We start from the raw sequence: 16262 nt of genomic DNA on the forward strand, positions 1-16262 counted from the left end.
AGCATTTGGACATACCCATTTTTTGGCACACAGTACCTATAATACATTTTCTCTACTTGCACCACTGCCGCAGCCTAACCCCAACCGCATCTTTACTCTAATATGTTCATAAAGTCGACATTGTGATGATGTGAACATTCTAACCAATCGTGCCGATATTCTGGATGTCAATGGTGGTCATTCCGAGTTGCTCGCCCGCTGCCGATTTTCGCAGTGCAGCAATCAAGTTAAAAAACTGCACAAATGCGCATGGTATGCAACGCACATGCGCTAAGAAATTTCACACAAAACTTTGTAGATTTACACAAGCTCGAACGGCGTTTTTCTTCGCTCGAGTGATCGTAGTGTGATTGACAGGAAGTGGGTGTTTCTGGGCGGAAACTGGCCTTTTTCAGGGAGTATGCTAAAAAACGCAGGCGTGCCAGGTAAAAACGCAGGAGTGGCTGGAGAAATGGGGGAGTGGCTGGCCAAACGCAGGGCGTGTTTGTGACGTCAAACCAGGAACTAATCGGACTGAGGTGATCGCAGTCTAGGAGTGGGTCTGGAGCTACTCAGAAACTACAGGGAAATATTTAGTAGCAGTTCTGCTAATCTTTCGTTCGCTATTCTGCTAAGCTAAGATACACTCCCAGAGGGCGGCGGCCTAGCATGTGCAATGCTGCTAAAAGCAGCTAGCGAGCAAACAACTCGGAATGAGGGCCAATATGCGAGCTATGGGAGTGTTTAAGCCCCAGCAGCTGCTGTACAATGCCCTTTCTCATTTTAAGGTAACAGTTGGGGGAAGGTTGCCTTATTAGTATAGCATTGCACTAATTTAATGTGTTCATGTGTTTAATATAGTACTGACAAAATGTCAAAAGTATTCACAGATTCATGGCAGAAAAATATTTCTAAAAGTAGTGTCCAGAATAAATATCCCCATTTTTAAGCGTAGGAGAAATCACAAAGATGCATGCTTGCATGCTGTTATTCTAAAATACATACACATCGCATATGGGTAGTGGACAAATACGTATCATGAAACCTGTAAACCGAAAGAGATAGATAGAAAAAGTGAAAGTTGCACATTGTAGGGACTGTTTGATCAGATTCTGTACATAAACTCTTCAACTAATTTTGAGGTTAAAATTAATTATTCACAAAAGATGGAATATTTCTATTCCAATCTTTTACACCCATTTTTATACAAATCTGTTCTACCACAGGTTTCATCACTCTCATTTACATCATTTGAAGTACATTCTATCAGGATTTCACCCCTTTTTCTCTGCCTGGCTCCCTCCCTTCTTATCCTCTGACATCCCTATTATCATCATGGGTGATTCCAATATCCCTATTGATAGTCTGAAATCTGCTGCTCATGCCTCCAAACTACTCTCTCTAACCTCCTCTCTAGGCCTCTCCCAATGGACTGACGCCTCTACTCATCAGAAGGGCCACTGCCTTGATCTTGTATTCACCAGACTATGCTCAGTTTCTGAATTCACTAACACTCCTTACCCTCTCTAAGATCACAACCTTATCATCTGTATGCTCTCCTCCATTACTTCAAACTCAATATCACGGAAGTCTACCAAACGTCCACAAACCCCGAGAAATATTAACACTATTCATTTTCAACAACTATCTACCTCTCTGCAACAATTATACTCACCAATTTCTACATTCACCTCTCCTGAGACTGCTGTATCACACCTGAAGCTGACTCTAGAAATAACACTCGAAGTGGCTCCAGCTACCCATCACACTCCACGTAGACTTAGATGTCAACCATGGCTCTCTAAATTTACAAGACACCTACAAACACTTTCACATAAATTAGAACATCAGTGGCGTATATCTTGTACTTCAAGTGACTTTCACACATATACAATCATTTACCACTCTTATCGTAATGCCCCCGACACTGTCAAACAAACATATTTCCAATCTCTTATCTCTGCTCAAGCCTCGTTCCCCGAGCGACCTTTTAATACATTTAAATCACTTCTTATCCCTCCCTCACCAATCTCACCAGCTACTATCAGTACACAAGATCTTGCTTCCTATTTCAAGGACAAGATTGATAAGATCTGGAATGAAATGGTATGCTCTTTCAGTGTTCGTTTTTCTGTATCCACTTCATCTTCGCTACCTCTATCAGTTGGAGTACCGCAAGGTTTAGTCTGCTTTTCTCAATCTATACCACATCTCTTGGTAAACTAATGAGTTGTTTCGGATTTCAGTATGACCTATATACAGATGATACTCAAATCTACCTATCCTCTCCAGATTTGTCACCATCTGTATTGGGCCATGTCACAGAATGCCATTCTACCATTTCATCTTGGATATCATCTCGCCACCTCAAACTTAATATTCCCGAAACAGAATTAATTATATTTCCACCACCCAATAATAGTTACCAACCTGATATCTCTATCACTGTTGATAACTCAACAATCAGCCCTACCCCACAAGCATGCCTCCTAGGTGTTATTCTTGACTCTGAACTATCCTTTGTTCCCCACATTCAATCTGTCTCAAATTCATGTTACATACATCTAAGAAACATATCCAAAATACGAACATACCTTACACAAGATACTGCAAAAACTTAATCTATGCACTCATCATCTCCCACGTTGAGGATTGCAATAGTCTCTTTACCGGTCTTTCCAAAATTAGTCTCTCACCACTACAATCTATTTTGAATGCAGTTGCAAGACTGTTTTTCGTTGCTAAACGTTCATCATCTGCGGATCCACTCTCTCAGTTCCTCCATTGGTTACAGGTATTCTACTGTATTTAATATAAGTACTTTTGCTTACATAGAAGGCCATTAACCAAACTGTGCCAACATGCATCTTTTCGCTCATCTCAGAATATCTCCCTACCTGACCTCTTTGCTCTGCACAAGATCTGCATCTCTCTTCCACACGTATTACTTGCTCCCACTTTCTCATCCACACGTATTACTTGCTCCCACATGACTTTTTCTGGACTGCACCCACTCTGTGGAATGGCCTTCCACACACAGTTAGACTCACCTCTAGTCTTCAAACATTCAAGCGTTCCCTGAAAACTCACCTCTTCAGACATGCTTATCAAATTCCGTGCCCACCCTCGTAATCCTCAATGTCTCCTATCTAATTACATCCTCTCTGTACAGTCCACACATAACCTCACATATTTTGTCTTTCCTTCGCTTTCACATCCTTCTGACCCCTGGCCAACATTACATGTGATCATATCATACAGCCCATGAAGAACCTTTGCAATATGACAGCACCATTCAGCAATAATTAGCACCTATCCTTGCGTATCAATGCCTATTTCCCTATACTGTAGATTGTAAGCTTGTGAGTAGGGCCTTCCTACCTCTAGGTCTGTTTGTTAATACCCAGTTTTGTTCTACCGTATTGCTGTTGCTTCAATTGTAAAGCGGAACGGCATATGCTGCGCTATATAAGAAACTGTTAATAAATAAATAAATAAAATATGATAATGTTTAGACAGACTTTAAGTTAAGAAAGACCACTGTGTCAGTAAATGTTTATCCTGATGATATATTAACCATGTTCTTCAGTAGCTCTATACTAAAGTTTACTTTTATTCTAAACTACAGCAATAATTCAAAGTAACAACTATATTTGCAAAAGATTGTCACACTGTATTAACTTATATAAACTTGTCATCCAATCTCATATTAGTATTGCATAGTTAATCCTCTTTGCTCTTTTACTTTTGTGTGTCTTGTCCTAAACACTCAATACTTGAATGACCTGGAATTTACAGCATTTTTTACATTTACAAGGCTATAAATCTAGAGTGATTTTACAAGTGTAGTTTAATGTTCTCTTGAAGAATAAAGTGGTTCATCGATATTCTTTAGACTTATAATTCTTTTTTATATAATAGATTACTACTGTGACATGGATGTTAGAAGCCTTTGCCCTTCTTTGATACTATAGGGTGTATTCAATACCTGTTCGATCCTTTCTGATTCAATGAGCGACCAAATCTGACTGTTGGATTTGGCCACTCCCCGACAGCCGCTCCTCACCCGTCCATGCTCTGTCCCGACAGCCGCTCCTCACCCACCCATGCTCTGTCCCGACAGCCGCTCCTCACCCATCCATGCTCTGTCCCGACAGCCGCTCCTCACCCACCCATGCTCTGTCCCGACAGCCGCTCCTCACCCATCCATGCTCTGTCCCGACAGCCGCTTCTCACCTGTCCACGCTCTGTCCCGACAGCCGCTCCTCTCCCGCCCACGCTCTGTCCCGACAGCAGCTCCTCGCCAGTCCACGCTCCGCCCCGACAGCCACTCCTCACCCGTCCACGTTTTGTCCTGACAGCCGCTCCTCACCCGTCCACGCTCCGTCTCTGCCCGTCCCCTCCTACACCTCCCCGCTGACCTGTCCCCGCTCCCCCGTCTCATCTCCCCGGTTCCAACATTGTCAATCCGACTTTAAAATCCTGCCGGATTTGGCCGAGGAACACGTGGATCCGCGGCTAATCCGACAATCCATGTGGTTTCCGACAAGTCAGGAATTCCCGGCATGTCGGAAAAAAAGTCCCAGCATTAAATAGGTCGGAACCCCTTCCGATCTAAACCTGACGGAAACTGCCGTCTTTCCGATAAGACGGCACTTTCCGACAGGTATTGAATACACCCCTATGACATATTCTGAAATCTGATAAATATGTTTAATCCAAGTATCTCTCTTATATCCACTATTATAGATACTGTGAAGTGGAATCACGTGTTCAAACTGGAATGGCTCTTTTACAAGTAGACTTACTCAGTGGCTTCACTTTGGCTCCAGAGGGTATTTTAGTGAAACATCCAGTTAAAAAAGTGGAAAATGATAATGGCAAAGTCAATATTTATTTTGATTCTGTAAGTGAAATAATCTGGTCATAATGTAAAGGTTCTGAAATATATATATTTTTCATAAAACCTTTAATTACTGTATGTAATACTATTTTGTGACACATGAATTTGTCTTCTATACTATTGATACTGTATATTGTACAGATGTGTCCTCATACACTATTGCTGCAGTCGCTCCATGCCTTCCTTTCCGGGGCACCACGTCCCTTGTGATTTGGCTTGCACAAAGCATCTTTTCCACATCTTTGTGCAAGAATGTGTGTCTTACTGTAGTTGCAGTGCTATGTGGCCAAACTGCTTCGTGAAACTGCACGGAATAATTTGATGTGCGACACTTGAATATCTGTGTGTGACTGAGTCTGATTCTGTACACGAAGTGCTACAATGTAGTGGCTGCGGCTTTTCACGTCAAGTTCCATTGTACTTTGTATACAGATTCAGAGGTATTCTTTACGAAAGTGCAGGTATTCACAAGTGGAGACGCCATAGCAACCAATCAAATTCTACTTATTTATCTAGCACCTTCTAGAAAATAAAAGCTAGAATCTGATTGGTTGCTATAGGCAACAACATCTCCACTTCTGAAAACCTGCACTATAGTAAATATACCTCTAAATCTGTATAGAAAGCACAACAGAACTTGACTCAGACACAGATATACAAGTGTCACATATAATCAGTGTAGTTTCATGAAGCATGTTTAGCACAGCGCATTGTAAGATATGCAATATAGGAGTGTTGCCACTCGGTGCAGCTAAACTCTCTCCAGGAGTCTCGTGCTGCATGGCTTATTGAGGCTAGGTGTATGTAGTATGCTTTAATGAGTTAACTCTATGTGCAGCTCTATATATAGAAGTGAGTTTACACATCTTGTATATATCCATGCCATTCTGATTTGGGTGATGTTGCCTGGGTGTCACCTTGCATGAAATGGGTGTTTGTGGGCAGCAATGTTGTAGCTGCATGAAAGAAATCCATCTCATGGGAGTGTCATGGAAGTGTCATGGGCATGTAGCCAGAGTTCTGTACTATTCTGAGGTGCATGTACAGCAAAGGGAAGTCTGTGCCTGACAGATCTCTTGCACCCAGCATGGGGCAGATGCAAGTGCCATTGCTAATGATGATGATCATGGTTGGTGCTGTGGACGGTAAAACAGTGGGCAGTACGGCTTCCTATTTGCAGCCATACGGATACTCACCTTAGTCATATTGGTACTTGCATTAGCATAAATTCGTAAATCTGGCTTCTGCGGCTTCCCCCAATTACAGCCAATTTCGTCCAACTCAGAATCAGAACCTTTCTAGATATGTGTCACAATCTACATGGCTGTCAGTAACTATTTAATGTTTACAAATCGCAGCTGAATCAAACAGAAGTGTGCTTGGATATTCCTACTATACGGGATTCATATGTTGGCTATACACAAGATGCTTTTGTGACTGTCATTGATTACTATGAGCCGGGTAAGTGCAAACAGTTCATTTCTTACCATTGATATTTTCTGGTTTTATGCATTGGAAACCTAATTGTCCCAGTTTAATTACTTTTATTTTATAGAGTCTGTATTTGTAAATGTATGGATATTTTACATTCTCAATGTAAATATTTAAATTACAATAGATTACCATAACATAAAAGTAAACATAGCAAAAAATATACAAAGTGTGTTCTCTGGGAGTCACACTACATAATGAGATTTTAAACAAATGAAATATCACAATGAAAGGCATCTGATGGTAAATGTTATTTTTAAAGAGTACAAATAAATAATAAAAAAAAGATTATTGTGGGTTTTTTTTTTTAATTTGTAAGGAGCCAGAAAGTGCCCACCGTGTCATACAAGTGATTGCATGTATGCACATATATAACTCACTGATACTGTTAGGGCAAGCAATAGTGCAGTATGTTGCAGAGAGGGGAGGCATTGTGGCACTCAGACTGTATACAATGCACGGGCAAGTATACAGTATCCAAGTCATTGAAAAGACTTGGGTGGTGATGTATTAAGCCTTGGAGAGAAAGAAAGTGGAAAAGCTGCCCAAAGCAGCCAATCACCTTCTACCTGTAATTTATGTAGCACAGTCTATGACATGTCAGTTATAAGCTGCATGCTTGCTGTGGGCAACTACTCCACTTTATGGGTGAGATTCAAATGACATATCACGCCCAATTTCCTTTCTAAAATGATCTCCGTTATCGCGCATATTGCGGCCATAGTAATCAGGTTTACTGTGTAAAGGGTTGGGTGTCTCGCTTCTCCGGGGGTAGCGAGCTGAAATAATGATACAACATCCCTGAGGGCAGAAACAGAACGAGTGAGGAAACGGGTGAAAAGAATTGAATCCGCCCTATGGCCCTCATTCCGAGTTGATCGGTCGCAAGGCGAATTTAGCAGAGTTACACACGCTAAGCCGCCGCCTACTGGGAGTGAATCTTAGCTTCTTAAAATTGCGACCGATGTATTTGCAATATTGCGATTACTAACTACTTAGCAGTTTCAGAGTAGCTCCAGACTTACTCTGCCTGTGCGATCAGTTCAGTGCTTGTCGTTCCTGGTTGACGTCACAAACACACCCAGCGTTCGCCCAGGCACTCCCACCGTTTCTCCAGCCACTCCTGCGTTTTTTCCGGAAACGGTAGCGTTTTCAGCCACACGCCCCTAAAACGCCGTGTTTCTGCCCAGTAACACCCATTTCCTGTCAATCACATTACGATCGCCGGAGCGAAGAAAAAGCCGTGAGTAAAAATACTTTCTTCATAGTAAAGTTACTTGGCGCAGTCGCAGTGCGAACTTTGCGCATGCGTACTAAGCGGATTTTCACTGCGATGCGTAGAAAAAGAACGAGCGAACAACTCGGAATGAGGGCCTATATCTCTACAAATCTTGATATACAGTATTACACTCTTGGAGACAAAAGACAAGGAGTAAAGGTACCCCGTCCGTGAGAACTTACTAAGAGGAGAAGTGAACAGTATGGAGTATGAGCTGGGCAGAAAGGCAGGTCTAGGACAGTGAGCTTAATTGGGATTTAGGAGGCTGGACTTTTAATGAAATTACTTTTTAATGACTTTAGCTTTTAATGAAAAGGTGTGTTTGAAGCCACATGTGAAGATAGTTAGACTGGTAAAACGTCTGACTTGGTGAGAGAGTGAGTTACATGGGACGGGGACAGAGCGGGATACGCTTTTGAGGAAGGCGCAAGTGGAGATAATCAGGGTATAGATGAGGCTATGATGAGTGCAAAAGCAAAGAGAATGGGAGGGGGTATAGATAGAATGAGATTGGAGAAGTAGGAGGGGGGGGAGGGGAGGGGGGCTTTTATATGTGAAGTTGAAGTTTAAACTGTATTCTGAGGGGAATCCACCAAAAGAACAGGTTTTAGCCCCTGAAGAGTGAAAACAATGAGTTACAAATTGGGCGTGTTAAACTTTAATAAAATAACTGGTACACCCCATTACTACTAATCAATCACAAATTATTTCCCTAACATCCTACTTATAACTGGTTCATGGTTCAAGGAATTCCAAATTTAAAGATTGATACATAAAGACTTTGGGAAGTTTTTTATTTAACTATTATATTACTAAGGCTCCCCAAAAAATGACCCTTTGTAGATTTAAGGAAATCCTAAACATATTGGGCCTAGTTCAGCATGGATCGTATGTACGAAAAATCGCACATCTACGATCCATTACTCTGACTTGCGGGGGGATGCCCAGCACAGGGCAAGTCCGCCCCGCATGCCGGGTCCAGCCTCCCGCACACGTGCGAAAGCATCGCATGGCAGAGAAGTTTTTGCATCTCTGCAATGTGGGTAACCCACTGCCTACGCAGCCTAGCTACCCGCCATGTTTTGGGCCCCCGGCCCGCCCCCCCAAACAGTCCAGACATGCCTGCATTGTCCGGACCGCACCTCCCCAATGCCACCTTGACGCCCCTTAAACGCTGCATCGGTGCCCCCTCTCACCCCGCGAACGCCTCTTCCTGTTAATCAGGCAAAGGCGTTTGCAGATGTGAGATGCCACCGCATCGCACAGTGTGCTCTGTGCAGTGCAGCTTCTGTATATGCGCACACTTGAAAAGGCCCCAGCATGCAAATGCAATCGTATCTGTATTCCATGCTGAATGGGGCCCATAGCTCTTTACACCGGGTGAGCAAGAATAGGACTGGTCATGAGTTAGTTTAGTATAAGAAGGGTCAGTACATGTAAATGTAGCACACACTATGGAAATGTGAACTAATGAGATGGAGCACAACACCAAATTTGCTTCTTAAAATGTTTATCTCAATAATATTCTAAGTACTGTAAAATCCTCCAATCTTGTTTTTTGAGAGGCAAGACTGTCCAAACGTCGTACTCGGTGAGGGATAGAGTTCCAGAGGATGGGGTAGAGTTGGGATAAATCTTGCAGGTGGGTGTAAGAAGAGGTAAATAGTAACCAGTAATTGGGGCAATCAGAGGAAGAGTAGAGGGAGGCGAGAGGTAATGTGGGCAGAAATTATGTTGTTGATGTAGGAGCGGTCACTATTATTTAGTGCTTTGTAGGTGATAGTCATGCATTTTACCTAAATTCTGATGGGTATGGGGAGCCAGAAAAGCATGTTGCAGAGGGGTGAAGATGCAGGGCTGTTAAAAAGGAAAATTAGAAAGACAGAGACGTTCATGAAAGATTGCAGTGGAAAAAGGTGAGAAAAAGGGTGGACAGAGAGGAGGAGGTTGCAGTAGTCGAGTTGAGTGCATGAAAACAGGTTTTGGTGACATCAGTGGGGTGAAAGGATCGGATCTTGCAGAGATGAAAATGCCAAGAATAAATAAGCAGTTTCCTAGTACCAAGTCTCATGTCGTATTGAAAGTACAGTACGTAGGATTTGGTCAGGAGATTTTGGCGTATAAAACCATAGCTATGAAAGTTAGCATTGTAGAATTAAATATGGGCACAGCAAACCTCCTTTAAATCAGAAATTTCTGTATGCAAACTTTGATAAAGGCAATAAAGTATCCTTTATGAAGTGATCTCATATATTTAGACTTCTTTTTTTGTCTTGTGTTACAGGAAGAAGGGCATTAAGAAGCTATAATTCAGAAGTAATGCAGAAGATGTCCCCTTGTTCATTCTGTAAAGATGAATGCAGCACTTGCTTAGATAACAGTGCATTTCAACCATCATCTGCCAAACATCTTTCCTTAGTGTTAGTCATATTACATGTGGCATTCCTATAATCACGTACTGTACAATAATAGCACTGTTACATTTTTGTGTATGGAACACAAGTTGATATACTATGGCACAATACTGTATATGTCTTTCTTTATGACTTACAGAACACAAAAAGTTGTAAATGTTTTCATAGATGCAAAGTTCATCATTGGTTTGGAATCGGATACGCAATATTATGTAACAATATTTTACTGCTTTCTGCTAGATTTATTTTATATCACATTTTTCCATAAACTTCATATAAATAGTCATCTATAACCAGTATGTTAGAGAGAAAAACATTTATTGCAGCACAAATCATTTTTCACTATTAACAATAGTCCTGCAGATATTGCTGAGCTTTTTTTTATTATTATTACCTCTTTTTTTTCATTATTTATCTAAAAATACTGCCTGATAAATTGATATGTTTGACAACTAAAATGAAAAAGTAAATTTCATGAAAAGTTGCTAGGACACAAAGAAAATATTGGTCGCAGAATTAATGAATTTGTTTGAGTTCATACTGCTGAATAAAACCTTTCTGTAACCATGTTTCCCATGCTCTGCAGACAACACAATGGCATAATGATTACTAATGAACTTCATCAATAGTCATGAGGCATGATCAGTAATGAGGTACTAGTTTATAGTGAATTAATGCATTATCCTTGTTAATATTGGCTCAGCCCTCAAATCACTTTATTTATTTTTAACCGTTCAACTTATCTTTAGCAAACTAAATAAAACTAAACTATAAGAATAAATCCTAGAACTGGCTAGAATGGTTCTGAGGTTTTGTAATATTACTTTATTTTAGGGCAATTTAGTTTTCCTTTTTTTAAAGTGCACTTTTCCATTCTTTGAAGTAAATGGAGTCTACGGCAAGAATGCGTTTAAATATAGAATTTTTCTTGCGTTCTAGTGTGATTACTAGGCTAAGCAAAACGTTATTGGCTTCTGTGATTTTTATGATTTAGGAACCTAATAGATAATGTGTGTGTGTGTGTGTGTGTGTGTGTGTGTGTGTGAGTGTGTGTGTGTGTGTGTGTATTAGAGTTGCACATAAGTGAATTTAGGCATTATGTTGCAGTTCACGTAAAATGAGTTACATTACACCAGTATTTTCACCTGCACATAAAGGGTGGAATTCAAATGTTTGAAAAGTCGGTTGGGTGTCTGTTTTTTCCTGTCTATTAGATAGGAAAAAACAGACTCCCAACTGACTTTTCAAATATTTGAATCTCCCCCAAAGGATCTGACCGTTACAGTCCCTTGTGCTTAGGGAGGGGGATCAGGAGCATTCACATTCTTGTCCACTGCTCTAAAGGTACAGGTGACACTTAAGCACATCCCTTTCAAATGTATCTATGTTGGGTTACATCTAATGTATCTCTGAAATGTATTTCATACCAATATTTGCGCGTATACAAGATGGGTGCAGGGTTTGATTTGATGCTAATGACTACTAGATTTCTGTTCAATACACATCTAAATACCAGCTCTAATGTTTCACGCGCATATTTGTGCAAGAGGCAAATGCAGGATTTGTAGAAGTGGTTTCCAAATTATTGATATAGGAACAAAAATACTTTCTGCTATAATAATGAAAGCGGAAAAAGTACTTTAAACCACTTTTGTTAAATCATAAGTAAGAACCATACAGTAGATCTGAGCTACAGAACAATAACAGCGCACATTTTGTTGAAGCTAAAGCTCATTAACACACAGACAGAACCCCATAAAAATGAATCAAACTGCAGAGAAAAGTGTAAATGTATCAAACTTTTTAAAGAATGAAGTAGCCCATAGTAACCAGTGACAAACGATAGGGAAGGTGCAAGTTTCAATGGTACGACCGATGGTGATTTCTAAAGACGCACCAGGTGGTATTACAGCTTCTATAGGCACTCAAAGTTGGTGTCTCAGTCCTTGCACAGAAAGGTACACCAGGTAAGGGCTTGGTAGCAAACTGCATAGACACGGATGCGGCTGTATTCACCTCTAAATAAGGCCCTTTCTGCACATGTATAAGCAGGCATTTTTATGTACAGCACTAAATTGCCCATATGAACTTAACAACTCCCAAACACAAAAGGCCTATATTAAAACCCAATAGAGCAGTATCACAAAGAAGAAATTAGAGGTCTACAATCCACTTGATGCTATATGTGGTTTTGATTAACAGAGCACAATTTTATATAGAATTTGATCTATATTAGCAGAAAGTTCTGTTGAGGTTGACTCAGAAGTGCTTGTATATTTTCCTCATTAAAATACTGTTTTTCTATTTGTATGGGTTTCTTTGTTCTCTTAATCATATGGTTCTGCTAATTTGATAATTACATGGTATGACAGAGTTCTAAAATTCTGAATTCTGATGTCAGTTTTCCAAATGCTCACTCACCTTTTTCCTCTTTTTCAGTATGTACAGTTTGTGTAAACTGAGATTCGCATCCACACAGCAAAGCAAATTATTTCAAACCGCCAGATCTGATTCTGTACTCACGATTTTTTTACATTCAAATGTATTAAAAAGTGTTTTTTATACTGCACGTCAAACTGGTTGAAAGAAGCCCAATATTTTAAACTTTGTTTTGATAGGAGATAAGAGTACTCAAATTGCTTGCTGTTTGAGCTAACTAGGCCAGAGAGAAGGCAGCAGGAAATCTGTTTAGAAATAACCACCTCCCTTGCATATGCTGTAAAACAGTCAGGTGTAGTGTGATGAATTTATGGCACAGAGGGAACTTGTAATGTGTTTTTCATTTATTTTTAGATATTGTTCATAATATAATATATCATTGTACTATGCGTACAGCTTTACATTTGAACTCTTCTTGCAGAGATAATTGTATTTAATTTCTCTGCTGTTTGAAGGGCTTCTCTTTACTCATGTCACAGACTTGGGGTTCAGATCCGAGGCAGGACCCTTGGGCTGGACTGACAAGGATCAGAGAAACCTTGCAGGTTGATTATAAATTTTACTCACACAGGGGAAGATGTACTAAGCCTTGGAGAGAGAGAAAGTGGATGGAGGTAAACTACCAACCAGTCAGCTCCTGTCATTTTTCAAACACAGCCTGCGACATGGCAAATAGGAGCTGATTGGCTGGTACTTTATCTCTGTCGACTTTATCACTCTCTAAAGCTTAGTACATCTCCCCCACAAACCGAAGTGGTCCAACAAGTGAGAGACAACTCTGGACCACTGGGCTTGTTAACCAGACAACTGGAATCAACTAGCCTGCCCCTGGAATGTATACCCTGGACGTGTACAATAATTAACAGACACAATCTCCGAACCAACACCACAATAGCACCCAGTGCTTGCCAAACCACCAGAAACTCAGCACAGACCTCAACTATCAGAAAATATTACCTAGAGAAGGAATCACCACCATCGATGGTACCACAGATGGTCCAGTATACTGTACTAGAGTCCATCTCAGAAACTGGTGTAAAGTCCTATGTATATTTGCTGAGAGGTGGGTCAGTGGTGACCGCGGTAGCTCCAGGAATCACAGGTGCTGCAAGGGAAAGCAGCAGCAGGATGCTATAAGCAGTGAAACAAATCAGTTTGGACCTGCAATGAGCAGACAAGATGACAATGTAAATAACTTGCTTGGAGACTCTTAGGACATATCAAGTACCAGTGTGGTAACTGGCCAGATGATAGTAGTACAGGCTGAAACAGTAGAATTAGTGCTGTTAACTTCAGGCAGATGGTGGTACTGCTGCGAGGAGTACAGGCTGCATATGAGCACAGATTATTCAGGCTGATGGCAGAGGCACTGTACACGGGAAGATAACCAGGCAAAAGGTGGTAGTGCTACACATAGCTAGATAACAGAAGCACTGGACTCCAGTATTTAACAGTAGTGCTGAATACAGGCAGGTGACAGAGATACTGGCTGATAACAGGAGTACTGGCACAGGCTGAAAACAGGAACCCTGGATATAGATAACTGCACTGACACACTGAAGGGAGTTGTTCCGATAACGACTAAGGTGAGATATATGAAGAGGCACTATGTGCCTCAGTGGTATCTGCACACGTTATGTGCCACAGATACCACTTCCTAATATGTATGATGGCTGTGATGCGTGACATGTAGGAGGCGCTATATGCCCCCATCATTATCTGCGCTATTTACAAGATAGTGCGCCGATGTACCGGCAAATGTATGAATAGTGACACTGACCATTCCAACAGCTGAAGCTATCGATTTCAACAGCAGCTGTAGTAGGTGGCTGCGGGGCTCCAGTCTGTGCGTGGGAGATCTCGCAATGCTTTCAAGATCTCACGTATGCTCAGCCAGAAGGAGAGACACAGCACATCAGCACTAGACGAGAGGAGCGGTAGTGGATCAGGAAGAGTGGTGGCAGGGTTGGAGCATGACGAGCAGTGCAGTTGTCAGAGCAGGGTTGGTGCAGCAAAACATGGGGGTGAGGCCAGACATAGCAGGGTAGGGTGCATATATATATATATATATATATATATACCAGTTATTTATATAGCGCACGCATATTCCGCAGCACATAACAGAGAATATTTGGCCATTAACATCAGTCTCTGCCCCAGTGGAGCTTACAAACTATATTCCCTACCACATTTATACGCAGACATATTCATGCTAGGGTTAATTTTGTTGGGAACCAATTAACCTACCAATATAATTGTGCATTGTGGTGGAAACCGGAGTACCCTGAGGAAACCCATGCAAGTACAGAGAGGATATACAAACTCCACACAGGACCATGTTGGTAAGTGAACCCATGACCTCAGTGCAGTATTCCCCAGTAAATATTATTTGCTTTTCTATTTTTTACTGTAGAACTGACAAGGGTGGCAGTCACCGTGGCTGTTTTGCTGCTGCCGGCAGGAAGGGGGATGCCGCTGGGTTGACAATCACTGATGGCCACAGTGATCGGGATGGGCGGAGGGGTGTGGCAGAGCTGTGGCTATAGTGTACTTAACCAAGCAGTAGGGGGTGCAGCTGGACTGCATCAAGGTGGAGGGAGGGGGGGACAGAGCCGCTGCAGGAGTGTACTTATCAAGGCGGCAGGGGTGCTGCTTGGCTGCCCAGTCACTGCTGGCCACAGTGATGTGTACACTTGGTTTGTTATCATCATCACCAAAGCACACTCGCACCAGATTATGCTTGGTACAAATGAGACACCTGGAAACCTATTTAGACAAGTCTGCGTAGCCCACACTTGCTCTGACACACCCTAGCTGGACTTTCCCTACATGAGAATTCTCCATTACAGCCCAGTTATGTCTCTTCAGTCATAAGTGTAGATAGAGCTGCAATGTGTATGACTTTCTTGTATAAGCTCTCTTCCAGAGCTTGTACAGTGTGAAAACACACAAGATTTACTTCGCCAACATTCAACTCTGCATCAGGCTCTTTATGTGGACACATTCTCATGTATGTATATCATAGATGAGAATGCCCCATTTCACCCCAGTTATGTCTCTTCAGTCATAAGTGTAGACACAGCTGCAATGTGTATGACCTTCTTGCATATGTTTTCTTCCAGAGCTGCAATGTGTATGACCTTTTTGCATATGTTTTCTTCCAGAGCTGCAATGTGTATGACCTTCTTGCATATGTTTTCTTCCAGAGCTGCAATGTGTATGACCTTCTTGCATATGTTTTCTTCCAGAGCTGCAATGTGTATGACCTTCTTCCATATGTTTTCTTCCACAGCTGCAATGTGTATGACCTTCTTCTCGCATATGTTTTCTTCCAGAGCTGCAATGTGTATGACCTTCTTGCATATGTTTTCTTCCAGAGCTGCAATGTGTATGACCTTCTTGCATATGTTTTCTTTCAGAGCTGCAATGTGTATGACCTTCTTGCATATGTTTTCTTTCAGAGCTGCAATGTGTATGACCTCCTTCCATATGTTTTCTTCAGGAGCTGCAATGTGTATGACCTTCTTCTCGCATATGTTTTCTTCCAGAGCTGCAATGTGTATGACCTCCTTCCATATGTGTTCTTCCAGAACTGCAATGTGTATGACCTTCTTGTATAAGCTCTCATCCAGAGCATGTACAGTGTGAAAACATGCAAGATTTACTTTGCTAGCATTCAACTCTGCATCTGGCTCTATGTGTCCAGCTCAGGTCTTAGCCTAAAAGTAGAGTTACAGTACAATAAAATGCTGTCAAT

The 16262-nt window shown here is 41.5% G+C and overlaps 1 protein-coding gene across 1 annotated transcript in view; it reads left to right on the plus strand.

Annotated features, from left to right (window-relative positions):
* CD109 (CD109 molecule) overlaps positions 1-12374 on the plus strand; it is a 559535-nt gene extending 547161 nt beyond the window's left edge. The window contains exons 32-34 of the mRNA XM_063916820.1: positions 4729-4885; positions 6241-6343; positions 9937-12374. Coding sequence (XP_063772890.1) covers positions 4729-4885; positions 6241-6343; positions 9937-10103 — 427 coding nt within the window. The 3' untranslated portion in view covers positions 10104-12374. The remainder of the gene's footprint in view (positions 1-4728; positions 4886-6240; positions 6344-9936) is intronic.
* Positions 12375-16262: the final 3888 nt, after the last annotated feature.

This window comes from Pseudophryne corroboree, chromosome 4, assembly GCF_028390025.1.
Source record: "Pseudophryne corroboree isolate aPseCor3 chromosome 4, aPseCor3.hap2, whole genome shotgun sequence".
NCBI lineage: Eukaryota > Metazoa > Chordata > Amphibia > Anura > Myobatrachidae > Pseudophryne > Pseudophryne corroboree.